Source organism: Condylostylus longicornis, unplaced genomic scaffold (genome assembly GCF_029603195.1).
Source record: "Condylostylus longicornis isolate FDR11 unplaced genomic scaffold, ASM2960319v2 ptg000047l, whole genome shotgun sequence".
Classification (NCBI taxonomy): Eukaryota; Metazoa; Arthropoda; class Insecta; order Diptera; family Dolichopodidae; genus Condylostylus; species Condylostylus longicornis.
Window position 1 is genome coordinate 316,944 of NW_026578016.1, and position 16,797 is coordinate 333,740.

The window sequence follows — 16,797 nt, forward strand, 5'->3', positions numbered from 1 at the left end:
AAGTATAAAGGGATATTTTTAGCCAGTGAACGAGAAATTTTGATTGAATAAATTTAACTTAGGTTTTTTAGTCCGAAATCAAATTAAAAATCTACTGACATTGGAATTAAAAACTTAAAAGTTAAAATCAATAAGTAGTTCTTTCATCGTTCAGATTGTACGTTCAATTGTTACCATGCAGCACAACTTACCTATATTTACAAAATAATTTTTTTTGAGTTACATTTTTCAGATACATATTTACTTATTAGTATTTTAATATAAAGAATTTTGCTCCCTACTGTTAGAGGAAAAGGCACAAATATATAAGTATACATTAATTGGATTTTGTAAACAATAATTTTTTATATTCTATAAGTAATAGTCAATTAATATACAAAAAATCAAATTTTATACAAATAAAAAATAATAAGTATGCGTAGTTTTTTTTTTTTTAGAAACATAAACATAATTTTTTCTCGAATAATATTTCTTTATAATTTTAGAATATCATCTTGAAGATGTCAATCAGAAAAAAATAAATTTATATGCATATATATGTACATACACATAATAATTAGACTTAAGTAGTCATAATATTGGAAAATCAGAAATCTAAAGAAATGAAGAATAGTCTGTTTTTTATTCAAGTAAAGAAAAGCAAGAACAAAGTAAATACATAAGTATTGTAGCTTATGTTTAACTAAGTAGCTGAATACAAGAGGAGAGAAATTAAAAATAACTAATAATTAAAGAAGAACAAAATTGAATTAAGTATATAAAATTGATTTAAAGTTTAATTTTAATTTATTTTTGCAAGATAAGGTAATAAAAAGAAATCAATCGAATTTTTCTTTTCAACTCTTTGATATTTAAAATTTTTATAGGTTATTTTTATGTTTAATTTGTATATATTTGCTTTAAATACTTGAAAAAAGAAAATAAATTTATTTTTTTTGGTTTTTTTTTTTGAAATATAATTACTAAGTATTTTGATCTGGTTTTAGAAGAAAACAATTCTTTTATTTACTTTTTATAAACAAATTTTCTTCTATTAATAAAAATCAATTTATATAGAAAATATTTAAACAAAAAAATTTCAATAATTTATGTACATTTTTATTTTATTTTAAAATTTGAATAAATACAAAAATACAATTATAATGCACAATATTGAGTTCAAAATTTTAAATGAACTCATAAATTTTGTACAATACCATACAACAATACTTTTTATTGTGCACTCACTATATATATTTATTTAGATATACTTTTATATAGTGATATAAAAGTATATCTAAACAAATAGTTAGTATATAAGTTCATTTATGAATATTTTTAATTGTTATTTTAATATTTCTGAAATAATTTTAAAATTTTATTATAAGAATTAGATATTTATATTGAAATTTATTATTACATTTTAATTTCTCTCTTTTTTACATTTGTGTATTGCTGTATAAGTATGTACATTATTCATTTTGATTTATAAAAATTTGATTTGAAATATAAGTACGTATATAAAATGATATACAAAGAATTTATTTTAAAAATTACTTTTAAAATTTAAAATATAAATCGTTTTAATTTTTAAAATAAATATTCTTTCCTTTCAATGTTTTTATAAATTATTTGAAAGAATAATTAAAACAGAAAATAAACTAAAGTAAATGTTTTAAGATTAAAAAAATCATTAATTACTTATTATAACTTGTTGTTTTTATTAATTTTATTTTAATTTAATTAAATAATTTTAATTGACCATGTTAAATTTTGAAAATAATTTTTATTTTATCTTTTTATAACACGAAATTTCAATGTACACATAAGAACATAAAATTGTATGACTAACAGGTGATTTATATTTTAGTTTTTTTTTTTTTGTTAGGTATACTATACTATTATACATCAATGTATGTTAAAAAATATGTACATATTAGATTTAGATAACCTTATTATAATATATTTTAATATTATGTATTTAACATAGGTATATATTCTATTCTATAGATTCAAATTGTAGGTATCTACAAAGAGGACTATATATCATAAATATTAATCCCTAGCTAACAAGAAAAAAAAATAATATATACTTAAAATAACGAGCAACACTATTAAAACAAATAAAAAAAAAAAGAGAAGAAAAAAAGTTTGGCCAAACATATTTTTTGTTATTGTGTCAGAAATTTGACGTATTAAAATCCTCATTATAACTTATAAAGTATTAAAATTGTGTAGGTGGTTAAATTGGTTGAGTGGTTCTAAAATATTTTTTTTTTGTTTTCATTTTTTATTTTATTTCATTTTATTTTATATTATTTATTTTAAATATCAACATATTGTACAAAATCAGTTGGTAATACGTAATACTTATGTGATATACTCATAATTTTAATATTACTGTTAAATATATACATATTATATGAATATTCTATATTATGTACAGATATATAAATATATATATATAAAAATATATATTTATATGTATTATAAAATAAATTTTTAGTTATTTATTATAAAATAGAAGAAAAAACAATGAAAAAAGAAAACAAAAACATATTAAAGTTGACAATTTCATTTTTTATTTTCTACTTATTTATTATTATTGTTATTATTATTATTTTTAAAATGAAAATAATGAAAGGAAAAAATAAATTTGTTAAAAATCATGAGGTATAATTATTATTATAAAATATAAAAGAAAATACATATTATTTATTTTTTTTTTTGTTTTAGTATCTAATTTTAGTTTTTAGGTGAAAATTTAGGTGAAAATATTTAAGTAGCACACTTATACATTTAAGTTCAATACAACTTTAGGATAATCAATTCAATAATTAGAACTCTATTAGTAGTAGTGAATTTTTTTTGATTAAAGTGAAATTGCTTGTAGGAAATTTTATTCTTATCTTTATAAGTTTAAGCAAAATCTCTTAGACGGATTAAAAACGGAGAAAAGTATATTTAAGTTAGGGACAAATAATAATAACAGTAGAACACATTTGATTTTCAAAAATTCACACAACTTCTTCGTCAATTTTTGGATGCAAATCAATTACATATGAAATATCTTCATATAAGAGAACATATTACTATTAAATGAAAAAGAAATTTATAATATCCTCGAAATTTAATTGTAATAAATGAAATGAAATCAAATATATAGCTTTAAAAATATTTATTGTTACATAAAATATCTAATGTGTGAGTGTTATTAATTGAAATCATAAGAATTTTTTTTTTTTTAACAAAAATTAATTTGATTTCATTCGCATAAGTACTTTTAGGTACTGTGATTTTATTTTGTTATTATTTTTTTTTAACGTATATTTTATTGTTTCTAAAGAAATTTTTTTTAGTCTTTTACTAACAAGAAATAGTTTCGATTCACTTTTAATAATTTATTTTTCGAATTAGACGAATTTCATTTTAGAAGCAGTTATACTGAGTATATTATAATATAGGAATAATAAAATAAATTATTAATTTATTTGATTTTGAGATTTTCTTGAACACATGAATGATTAAAAATATAATTTGTTTAAAAATAAGTAAAAATTTAGCAGGAGCATACAATGAAACAATTCAGAACATTATTGAATTATTTAGTATTATGAACTGTAAGTAGTATGTGTAAATTAAAAACTGGAATATATAAGAACAGTCTGAACCGGAATTCTACTTTGATAATAATTGTATGTTTGTTATAACAATAATATAATATTATTTAAGGATTAAAATTTCTTTCACATAAGTATTTCTTTTAGAATTTTTTTAAGAATGCAATGATTTTCAACATATACCTAGCTTATCAAAATTTCAATTGAATATTTTTTCTCAGTTATATTTTAATAAATCATAACATTTATGGACCACTTGCCACTAAAAAAAATGAACTAATAAGGTTCATTTAGTAAGGGCGTAAAAAAAATAAATTTTTTTATAAAATTATTTAAAAAAAAATCAAGATAAATTTTAAGAAGGCATTAATATTCACATTTTACTTTGTATATAAATAATTTTTATCTATGTTACAAACAATAAAGAGTACTTTTTATTTTTATATTGTACACATACACATAATGACCTTCGAAAATCGAATTATTATTTTATGTATACGAGTATATGCAAATTTTTTTTTTTTAATATTTTGTTACTGAATACATACTTACTTGTTATTTAATTTCTTCCAATAAGTACACGAATACAAAAAAAAAACTGTAGAAAAAATGTAGAATAAGTAAATTCAATACACTTACTTATACATATTTTATTTTTAAGAATCCTTATTTCATACTTATTTTAATAATTTGTTTTCTATAAAATCCTTACTTTTAATATTAAAATTTAAGAATTAAATGGAAATTTTATATTTTTAAATTATCTGGAAATCTTTCTTCATACTCAACAGTGTTACATAAATTATTCATAAAATTGTACTTAATTGATTAGGCATAAATTTGGTTTACAAAATATATACTTATGTAGTATTGTGTTAAATATATGTGTAGTACATTAAGTAAAATATTTGCTCCCAGTTCATGTCATTGTGTTAGCAAGCAAAACACATAAGATTATATGCTTTAATTATTTCTATAAGGCTTGCCTCTACCAAATACTTTTGGAAAGATTTATATTTCTAATTAAATTTTTATTAAAATTAGAATTTTTTATTAGAATCAGAAATTATTAAGTGCATATATTAAATATTTATAAAAAATCAAAAATTTATTTTTTTTTACCCAAATTTTTGTATGGAAAACGACCAAAATTGCGACGTCATTTTATAAGTACACATATGTTTAATTACAATCACGTGATGTAATTAATTGAATTTATTTTTTTTTTATGAATGAAATTTTTTTTTATATATACTTAAATTTACTATGTTGTATTTTTATTTTTAGTTATTTACTTATTTTACTTTAATTTATTTTTAACTTTAATTATCTTCTATTATTTCATTTTATCGCGAGAGCACACTTTTCATTCATTGCTTATTACTTATAAAAAAAAAAAGCAAAAACACTTGGCAGATCTTAATGTTTGTTTAAGATATTATGTTAAATATTAGGAATTTCAGACAACAAAATGTAAAATATTTGAAATTAACACTGTAAAATAATTTAATAAAAAAAAAATAAGTGTGTCCATATTTGTTTATAATAATGTGATATATTTAAAAACAAAAAATTGTTTTATATACTATTACTTAAAATTTTCATGACTTTTTTGCCATATATTAGAATGAATCTTGTTTTTCGATAAAGAATAAAATCTGATTTTATTGTATTTAAATAACAAACATGTAAAATATATTGTATATAAACATATAAAATATATATGTAAATTTAATAAAAATTATTATGTTCCAAAATTTTGATCCTTGAATTTTTATGAAATAATAATTAAAATAAATTTAATTTTATATTTGTATAACCTACAATATTTTTTAATTGCACATACAATTCAATTCAGGACAATTCCTAATTAAATAAACAATTACCTTTGTTATTCAATATAACTTAGACTCTACTGTCGCGCAAAAACAAACATAAAGAAATAAAATAAAAAAATTGCGAAAGTTTTCTTCTAATTTTCTATTTAGTAACTATTTTCATAGTTATATATATATATATATAAATACAGAAGTTCATATATACATATATTAATTTATTTTTGTTGTTATAAATTAGTTTCTTGAAAAAAATAATGAAATTTTAAAAGAAAAATAAAAAGTAGGACAGAATAAATAAAATTTGTTTTCCATTAGAAATAAATTTCGGCAATAGTAAAATGGCAAGAAGAAAAAATGGAACTGACTACCACTTAAAAAAAATAATTGCTTTGAAAAATTCTAAAGAAAAGAAAAAAAAAAATAATATTAAAAACAAATATTTCAAGGTAATTGGCTCATAAATGAAATAAAATTTAATTAAATGAATTTATGCATAAAATTTAAATGAAAATAATTCTAATAGAAATTCAAATATATTGGGGAAAAAAAAAATGTTATTGATATTGAAAATTTATTAAATCAAAAACATATTTTTCTTGTTATTTTTTTTTTTTTGTGATTGACGAATAATATATCATATTTATTGACTTAAAATTTCAAATGAAAATTGGGGGGAAGAAAAACCACTTAAACCGTTTTACTTAAAATTCATTTCTTTCGAGTAAATTTTTTGAAAATATTCCCATAAATTTATGTAGGCACAAATATAGTTATAAATAATGGTAATCAGTTATGGTCTGTTTTTCTTATTTTTTTATTCTTCATTAAAAAACAAATAAAAATATTGAAATAACAAATGAATTATAAAAAGAAAAAAAAACAAAATTAAAATATTTTTGTTTCCTATAATTAATTTGAAATATTATTGAAGAACAAAATCTGATATTTTCATAATTTATTTGTAATTTTAATTATTAACTATAAGTATTAAAATAAGTAAATTTAATTTTAATTACATACTTACAAAGTGTACATAAATACCAAGAAATTGAAGAAAGGTAAATTGTAGAATAGAAACTTGCTCCTATGTAAATAGAAACTTGTTTATATATAAGTATTAAAACTCAATACAATATTGAACTCTAGCTTATAATATCCTGAATACGAAAATTAGTATACTTACTTTATTATCAGGCACTAATATAGTAATCCTGCTTTTGTAGATTCATCTAAGCAGGGCATCTAAGCACCTGCTCGAGATCAACCCTTCTGATGAATTCGAATACCTTATGGAGCAAACAAAGCCGTGAGACCAAAGCCCACCCTCACTCTTCTCCTACTACCGAGTGTAACACACTCGTAGGGAACACTCTTAATAACACTGCAAACGTTTTCACTTTCTGATATAACTATGTGAATAAATTAAAGAATATTTTGAATGAAATTTTCCTAATATTCTCCTAATATTTTTTGTTCAATAGTGTTCATATTAGAACTACACAATAAAAATTTATCCCCTTTAAATTTTTACTCCCATATTCTACCCCTTCTTACTCATTATTTGTATTAAAAAAAAATTAAATTAACAAATATGTATATGGGTATTTACTTATATTATATTAAATACTTTATTATTCTTAAATAGAATTATAATACATAAATATAATTAAATATGTATATATTACAAAAGTAAGTGCATATATATATATGGAGTGTAATAAAATTAATTGAACCTTAAATGTGACCATCTAAAATTCCAATCTTTGCTTTTTTTTCTCTTATTTTGAGTTCTTTTTTTTTTGCTTTCCTACTTGTTTCTATTTCTTTTGAATATTTTATTATTGTTGTCATCACAAAATCATTTTCAATACTTTCTTACTTATATGTATGTATGAAAAATAATAAAAGGTTGTTGAACTAATTGTCTTCTTGAAACCTTCATTTTATGTGATTCTTATTCTATTGAAAATTATATCTGCTATAAGAGATTAATATTTTTTTTTTTACTTATTTCTTTTTGATATAAGTAAATTAAAGTATTTTAGCATGATAGCTTTAAGAAAAAAAAAAATAATTAACTAGGTCAGTTATACTTAATTTGAGTACTTTTTTCTAATTTTATATCACTCATAAATATATTTATATGTATATATGATTGAATGATACATAAATAATTTTGTATCATAATTGACGGGTTGTCAATATTTTCATAATGCAGAATTTAAATTCGTTATTTTATAATTTATTAAATTTTATTAACAGTACTAATTATGATTATTTTGCAGAATTCAATATTGATGAGCTAATTATTTTCAACAGCACAAAATAAACGCAATATTGTACTCGCAATTTCACTCTATCTGTTCTTATGTATTCGTTTAAAATTTAATCTCTTAATTTATCAAATAGGTCTTAATTTATTTCCAAAGCTTGTTTACTTAAAACTAACAAAATTCTGAATCGGGGCCTCTAATCGACTGTACTATTCATTTCATTCTTTTCATGATAATCATGAAAAATTTAATGGATTGTTGCCATTTTTATATAAAATTGATTTTGATTGTTCTTCAAAATTCCATGTTATTAACATTTAAGAGGTGTTCAATAGTTTTTTGTGAGAACTCCTTATAAGTATAGATTTTATTTAATATATTTACAATTATATTGTTATTTTTAAAACAATTAATTAAACAGTGTAAATTACAATTCGTAATTATTCTTGTATAATATATTAAAATCGATTTGTTTAAATGAAATTTAAAATTAAAATTAAAAAAATAAATAAATATGTAGTAGCAAATTATGCAATAAATACTTCATACTGTTTTTGTTTTTCTCCTCATTTCTTTTATGTTTTTGTTCTCATTAATATTATATTTTTAGAATTAAACAAAATAAAAATAGAGATCGTAAACGCAATTTTAACTTTGGTAATCGATTACATGATTCAAAAAAAACAATATGTATTTAAAAATTTTTTTAATATGTTATAGTTAAAGTATGTCACAAAATATTCATTGTTAACTAGAAAATCAAAATTTGATGAAAACTTTCTAGGTTTATATGTGTAAATGCGCGGGTATATAGGCTATCTTCACATATACAAACATAGATTCTCATATATATTTATTAATATATTCGTATAATTAATTAAAATTTTTCGTCTAATTTATTTTTCAAATTATTTATTAATTATTTTTTTTTTTTATAGAAATTGAAAAAGTTCAAACAACTGGTCGCATTCCAACCAGAGATCCAAAATATGTTGATATTTACCGTGAAAAACCAGTACGTGTTGCCCAAAAAATTCTTGTGCCTGTCAGAGAGCACCCAAAGGTAAAAAAAAAATAAAATATATTAAAAAAAAAATATAATTTTCAAAAATTTTTAAATTTAATAAACATTTTATAATTTATCAAATGTCATTCATCAAAAAAAAAACAAAAAAAATTTAATATTTTTTAATTTTTAGTTTAATTTTGTTGGCAAATTATTGGGTCCAAAAGGTAATTCATTACGTCGTCTACAAGAAGAAACATTATGTAAAATGACTGTTTTGGGACGTAATTCAATGAAAGATCGTGTTAAAGAAGAAGAATTACGTAATTCATTGGATCCAAAATATGCACATTTAAATGATGATTTACATGTTGAAATATCAACAATTGCCCCACCAGCTGAAGCTCATGCACGTATTGCATATGCAATGGCTGAATTAAGAAAATATTTAATACCTGATAGTAATGATATTATCAGACAAGAACAATTGCGTGAATTAATGGACAATCCTCCAGTTGAAGGTGAAGCTAAACCAACGATATATAAACCAAGAACTAGTGCTGTTATACCAAAACCATCATACATAGGATATAGGTATGATATCAAAAACAGAATTATATTCTATTAAATATGTATGTATTTAAAAAATTAAATCTGAAAGTTAATTAACCTCATGAAGACACACTTAAAATCAAAAAAGAAAAAATATGGAATTTATTAAAAAAAGAAAAAATATTTAATAATTTTTTTTTTTTTTTCAAATTATTAGTTTTTCATTTTTATTACATAGAATCAAATGCAATAATATTATTTTATTTAAATTAATCTTAAAGCGTTTTGTTTTTCTTTCAAATTTAAGTGATTCTATAAATAAAACTTTAATATTAAAAGAAATTAATTATTATTGCATGAATTTCTAATTTTATAATTTCATATTGAATATCAATGGGAAAAGAAAAATATTTTCATTTTATAATAAGCGATGAAACAAATCGTTAAATATTGAAAACTTTAAAGTTTTCAAATATTTGCCAAGTTTAAATTTAGTTATATTACAATTTAATTATAATTATATATTTACAACAATATTTTTGTTAAATTTCTTTGATCCCACAAGATTTATTGTTATTGAAAACAACCAAAAATTAATTTCTTTCATATGAAATTGTATAATCTCATGCATTGCAAATTTAAATTGTACATATGAAAGTACACAGGAATATTTTTTATATTCAAAATTTTAATATATCATTTCAATATTTGAATTTTCATGCATTATTATTCTGATACAAATGATCTTTACATGATCATCAAATCCCATATGTTAGGCATTAAACATTTAAAAATATATTCAAAATGACCACTTGTAGCTTAAATAAGAAAATTTAATTAATTATTTATTTTTATTAATATTATTATTCTGTCCTTCACCAATTTATTTTTAATATGTACAAAATGTTTCTGAACATTACATATTTGTGTTGACTGTATTCGCATTCGAATACCTAATCAAAATAGCGTGAAAAAATAATCAACAAATTTTATAGATTTTTTTTTTTTTTTTTGGTACTTTTTGTTTTTTCTTTTTTTGATGCATAAGTACGTAATAATACAAAAAAAAAAAAAAAAAAAATGTAGAGAAAATTATTAAAATTTTAATGTAATCTGGCTTCGAGCCAATTTTTATTCACGTGTTTTGTTAGAAAGTTTATTTTCTCTTTCCTTTATAAATTTTAATGTAATTAAACTTATTTAAAAAAAAAATACATTTTATTTTTTATTGATTATGAAAAGTAGATTTTATAGATAAGCCACATTTTAACAATACTAAAATTCCTTTATTATATAATTAGTAGGGGGTACAAATGCGCAAAACAATTAAAATATTCATGATAAAATTTAAACTATATATTGCCAAAATTTTATAAATAAATCTAATATTTAAATTTTATTTAATAAATAATATATTAGTTTTATTTTATATCTTATATTTTATTTATATTTTAAATATGTATTTCAATTTTGTACCAACTTAATTTATTGCCGACACATTGCTTATTAAATTTATTTTATTAATTTTGTTTTAGGCCACCAGCAGCTGTACCACATGCACCACAAACAGTCAGTAGAACACCTGTACCACCAAAACAGAAAGTTCTTTCAATTTTGGATAGAGCAAGAACAGCAATGGAAGAACCATACAGGTAAATTGAATGTGTAAAGTAAAAAAACAAAACGTGAAATGAAAATTCAAAAATTTTTCACTGTTTTTCATTGTCAAATCATTTATTTAATTACGTATGTATTTCATTTTTATATTTATAAAAAAAAATATTATGTAGGTATTTTATTTTTGTATTTATTTTTAAGTTTTAAATTTTTATTTAAACAAAAAACGAGACAAAATTAATTTATTTTTTTTTTGTTTTGTTTTTTATAATGTGTATCTAAAAATTCTTCTTCCAAATATATAAACTATATATATTTAAAATTTTGTTAGGAAAGGTTTCAGTAAATACATTTCTTAAATTAATAAAAAAAAACTTAATTTTATTTTACTTTTTACATTACAAATATAAAATAAATTAACAAAACTAAATTTATTATTTCTTCTTCAATTAATACATATTTCTTTTTCCCATTTTTTTTTTTTACTAAACACTAAATAAATTTGTTTGTTATAAAATTAATATTTTCCATTGTTGATCATAATATTTATTACATTTAATATTACAGACTATGTAAATTGAATTTCGGATGTGTTCTAATTCTTTATTAAAAAAGATTATTTTGAGAAATTTCAATTGGAATGTATTATAGAAATCAAATATTTAATGATTAAAACAAAAATTAAATTAAAATTAACATTAATGAGCAGCATCATTCCACTTTTAACATAACATAATAATTAACATTAAAGCGAGATTAAAATCATAATTAACAAAAAAAAAAAAAAAAAGAACCAAACCAAAGCTTTTCACTAACGCTTAAAGTTTTTTTTCACTTTTTATTTTTCTTTTTTTTTTTTTTCTTTTATAAAATTTTATTTGCATTTTAGGGGCTCTTATAACGAAAACTATTCTTATTTTAGCCGACATTATGAAGAACAAGTTGCTTATGAAGCTCCAGTATATGATAGTTATTCATATGCACATGCACCACCACCAAGAAGTGCACAATATGAGACAGCTGAATATGAACCAGAATATCGCAGGGAATATTATCAGCCATCACCAAGCTATACAGGTATGAATTGTTAATTTTTTTATTTACTATAATTTTTTTTTTTTTTTTTTAAATTTATTTACATAAATTATTTTTTTTTTTTTGTTGGTTTTTGTTTTAATTAACCATCTTACTAGAAAATTATTTTGCTCCCTCATACATTTTATAAAAAAAAATTAATAAAATTTTTTTATTTAACCTACTTAATAATTAAATGCTGTAGGTTCGTTCTTATATATATTAAAAAAATTTAAATTTAACTTCAATTTAAAACAAAAAGAATTTCAATTAAAATTTTTTTACTATTAAGAAATACATACATATATATAAATTAAAAGAAAATAATTAATTGAGTATGAAAAATAAAACAAAAAAAAAAAAAGAAAAAACCAAAATTTTTTTTCTATCCGTTATTTGAATTTTCTTTGTGCATTTTTTTTTCTATTAAATTGAAAAATATTGAAATTAATTTTATAAATTTTATAAATAAATAATAAAATTAAAAAGAAAAAAATACAAGTGCTCTTAATAATTTTAATATAATTTTAATTTAATTTTAAAAATTTTTTTGAAGAAGAAATAATCCACACACACAATTAAATTTTAAATTTAACTTAGAATATTTTTAAAATCTTTAACAAACATAATTATAAAAATTTGTGTGCGCGCAAAAAGAGTATTTATTATTTATTTATTTATTTTTTTTTTTCTGTTTTTCCAATGAATGTTGTGTTTAAAGAATTTAATTAAAATTAAAATATAGACTTGATTGAAATTAAATAAGAAAATTAAAAAATAGCTGACATCAATATTTTAAAAAATATTTAATTAATTATGCTTTTTAATTTTTTAAATGAATAGTAACAAATATTTAATTTAACACCATAAAGAAAATGCTTTCCCATATACATATACATATAAAAATTTTAATTATTCTGGTAAATAAAGTTAATAATGAATAAAATTAATAATTAATTTTAATTTGATATATTAATATATTTATTTAATATTTTTTAGCTTTATTTGAACTTTTTTCATTTAAATTTTGTAGAATATTTCTACAAAACAAAAAAACGCTTCATGTTAGTACTTTATATATCGGGAAAACAGCAAGAGTATTCTAAAGCAGCGTATATTCTATGAAATGTTGGGAACAAAAATTTAAATCAAATATTTTTTGTTGTTTCACAAATAGAATACTAAATTTTTTTTTAAAGATTTTATAAATAAACTTTTTCCAACAAAAAATTATTGAAATCTAAAACACATACAATTTGCAATTAGTCATCCTATTTCAGTCCATGTGGAAAATTTTTCTTCATTACGTTACGTATTAGTCATCGTAATTTATATTTCGGTTATTTGTTCGTTTATTTTTTATTTTAATCATAATAAAAAAAAAAAAAAAACATTGTTTTTTTTTTTATTTCATACATGTAATTTCATTTTTATATCTTCTATTTCAAAATTACTTTTATAATTTATGAAGGCCAGACTAAACGTGATTATACGTACATTTAAAATAAATGATTACTAATTATTAGACTATAATATAATCCAAAAATATTCGGTTCATAGAAGCTTTGTAATACGTTGTATAATTAATTATTTACATTATATCGAATCAAGTTGATTTTGATCAAAGAATTAGAACTTTAACGTGATCATAGCTTTGGAATATAAAAATTATATAAAATTCTAAAGATTATTGTCACTTTACAAGATCAGCTATCTACTTATTCAAAATTTTCAATAAATTATTTATTAATTTACTATAAATTAATATAAATTATTTATTAAAACAATATTAGTTCGAACTAATATCAAAATTTTGTTTTTAATTATCTAAATTACTTTTAGTACGATTATAAGTAATTTTTTATTACCAGAATTATTCATAATTTTGCTTTATTCACCAGAATTCTCAGCTAATAACTCTTATACAACAAAAAAAAAAAATATGCATTAAATTTTTAAAAAGAAAACCCAAATAAATGATATTAAAAAAATTTCTTTTTTAATCTAATCTAAAAGTTTGAAAATACAAACAAAAGAAAAAAAAAACAACTATAATTTTTTTTTTAATTTGTTCTTATTTATGACCCTAAATAGCCAGTTACTGACTTTTTTAACATTTGATTAAAAAATATATATATATATATATATAATAAAATTAAATTTACATTTATAACAACAAATCAACAATAAAAAAAAAAAAAAAAACCAAGAAGAATTTAAAAATTTTAAATTTAATTAATAATTTTCTAATAAAATAAATTTTTAATTGTCTTTTTATTTAATACATAAATATAATAATTTTTATTAATTATATAACCACATATATATTAAATTTAAAAAATTTTAAATTTCTAAAACAACAATTAAAAATATATTAAACAACGTATAAAAAACTTAATAATAAATTTAAAAAAAAAAAAAAAAAAAACTTTCCAAAATAATATTTAATTTTAAAACAAAAACTTTAACTTTATATATATATACACATATCACTTGTATGTTACGTGAAGCAGGAGCGTCAAAAGCAAGCGCACGATCCTGGAAAACCACCTCAGTACCCGCTACAGATTATTACCAATCGTCGTCAAGGCGTCACGTAGATGAAGTTGGTTCTTCATCAAAACATTCACATAGTAGCCGTGAAGCGCGATATAAGAGTGCACCGTATCCAAAAACGAAATAATTAAAAGAGAAAAAAACAAAAACTAAACACGCAAAGTGAGAAAATTTAAGAAAAAAGAAAACAAAAAACATATAAAATAAAAGAAAATAACTAAAAGATAAAAAAAAAAAATCTGAAATTATTATTATGATGAAGTAGAAAGCAAGAAAACATAAAAGCAACACAAGATTTTTCAATATTTTGAATAAAGAAGGGAAAAGAGAAACAAAAAAAAAACAAAAAGAAAGCAAAAAGAAATATTTTTAAGTATAAAATTATACTGCTAAAATTTAATTATAAAAATTAATAATTATTTAGATGAGAAATTCATCAAATTAAAGGAAAACAAAATAAAAATTAGAGAAAAAAAACAAACTTTAATAATATTATATAATCAATGAAATTGAAATAAGAATATATTTAAAAAAAAAAAACAAAAACAAATTATATAAAAAAATTAAAAATATAAATGTGCTTTTTTTTTTTTTTGTAAATGTACATAAAAAATATATTTATATATATATATATAAATACATATTATATATAATGTAACAATGTATAAGAAAATATTAAATACAAAATTAGAAAATATTATGAAAACTATTATTAATTTATATTCCATTTTTATATTATATTTAATAGAAATATTCATATTTGATGAAAAACAAATAAATTACATACTATTTTTTACTTTCATTCATTGAAATTTATATATATATTTTTTTTTGAAATAATTTATATATATGCGTAACAATCATATAAACATTATTCGATAATTAAAAATAATAAAATTTACTGCCAAAACAAATAAAATTTTTAATTTACCTAAATACTTTTTTTTAATTTCTAATACATATTTACATTTGGCAACTAATAATAATTTCTATTTAATTATTTTTAATATTAAATTTATAATTTGCTAATCAAAATTCCGATTATTTAATAAAAATTCTTTAAAATTAAACAATGAAAATTTTATTAAAAAGGTTTTATTCAAAAAATCTTTCTAATACAAAAATTTCAATAAAAGTATGGTTTGAAACACCAAATATTTTAAAAATTATTGTAATTATTAAAATTTTAAATAAAAATAATAAATAAATATTACATTTAATATTTCTTATTAATCGGTTTTCAAATTTTATATAGTTTAATTGTAATATTATTTTCGAATGAATTTTTTTTTATATAAAACATAATGTTTATACAATAATTAAATATTTTTGCATTAATTTAAAATAAAATTCAGAATAAATAAAATTGAATGTTTTTTTTTTCTGATGATAAATAGAAATTTAATATTTAAAAAAATAAATAAATATTTCATTAGCGAAATTTTTGATTTTTGGCTACTTGCCATCATGAATTTTTTTTTATTTTTTTTTGTATTTTATAACACAATTAATAAACAATTTTAAGATCATAAAATTTACGTTACAATAATTTTTAGGTTAATTTCACAAATGATTTATTTCTAATATGAATATTTCTAATTATAATTTTAGTTCAAAATTGAAACAATGTTTATTATAATTATTTTTTTTAATTCAAATTTGTTCATAAAATCTAAAACAACACAAAAAAAAAAAATTAATTCATTTTTTTTTTAAATATAATTTAATTTTTAATTATAAGGAATGACAGATTTCTTTGCTTTTGTTTATTATTTTTTTTTATTAGTTTAACAAAAAAAAAAAAAAAAAATTAAAAGAAAAAGAAATTATAAAATTAAGAAAATTTGAAAATAAAAAATAAAAAAACAAGTGTTTTGTGTAATTTAACTAAAAACAAAATTTATAATAATTAATAAAAAAAAAAATTAATCAATTTAAATATAAGGATTTCTAAGAAATTATAAAACTTATACAAATACTAATACAAAACATTATAAAAAAACAAAACAAGAATAAAATTTTTAAAATCAATGAAAATAACACATTAATATTGTAGAGAAGGATGAAAAAATAAAATAAAAATAAAATAATGAAAATAAATGTTTGTATTTTAATGGCAACTCTTAAAAATTAAAAAAAAAAAACAAGAAAGTAATAATATAAAAAATTTAGCAAAAAAAAACAAAAAAATAGAATTATATTATATATGTAACCATACACAACAATATTATATAACAAATGATTATACAATAAAACTTAACAAAAATAATAATAGTAATTTA

The 16,797-nt window shown here is 18.7% G+C and overlaps 1 protein-coding gene across 5 annotated transcripts in view; it reads left to right on the top strand.

The window, feature by feature from the left end:
* The window catches only part of LOC129610701 (KH domain-containing, RNA-binding, signal transduction-associated protein 3), a 33,064-nt gene that overhangs the window by 4,312 nt on the left and 11,955 nt on the right, over positions 1 to 16,797 (top strand). The window contains exons 2-6 of one of the 5 annotated variants that reach the window (XM_055523357.1): positions 8,649 to 8,773; positions 8,910 to 9,310; positions 10,804 to 10,920; positions 11,775 to 11,962; positions 14,470 to 15,117. In XM_055523357.1, coding sequence (XP_055379332.1) covers positions 8,649 to 8,773; positions 8,910 to 9,310; positions 10,804 to 10,920; positions 11,775 to 11,962; positions 14,470 to 14,642 — 1,004 coding nt within the window. In that variant the 3' untranslated portion in view covers positions 14,643 to 15,117. Of the gene's footprint in view, positions 1 to 8,648; positions 8,774 to 8,909; positions 9,311 to 10,803; positions 10,921 to 11,774; positions 11,963 to 14,053; positions 14,399 to 14,469; positions 15,118 to 16,797 lie in introns of those variants that run through there. The other 4 variants (XM_055523358.1, XM_055523359.1, XM_055523361.1 and 1 more) reach the window with 4 other exon arrangements.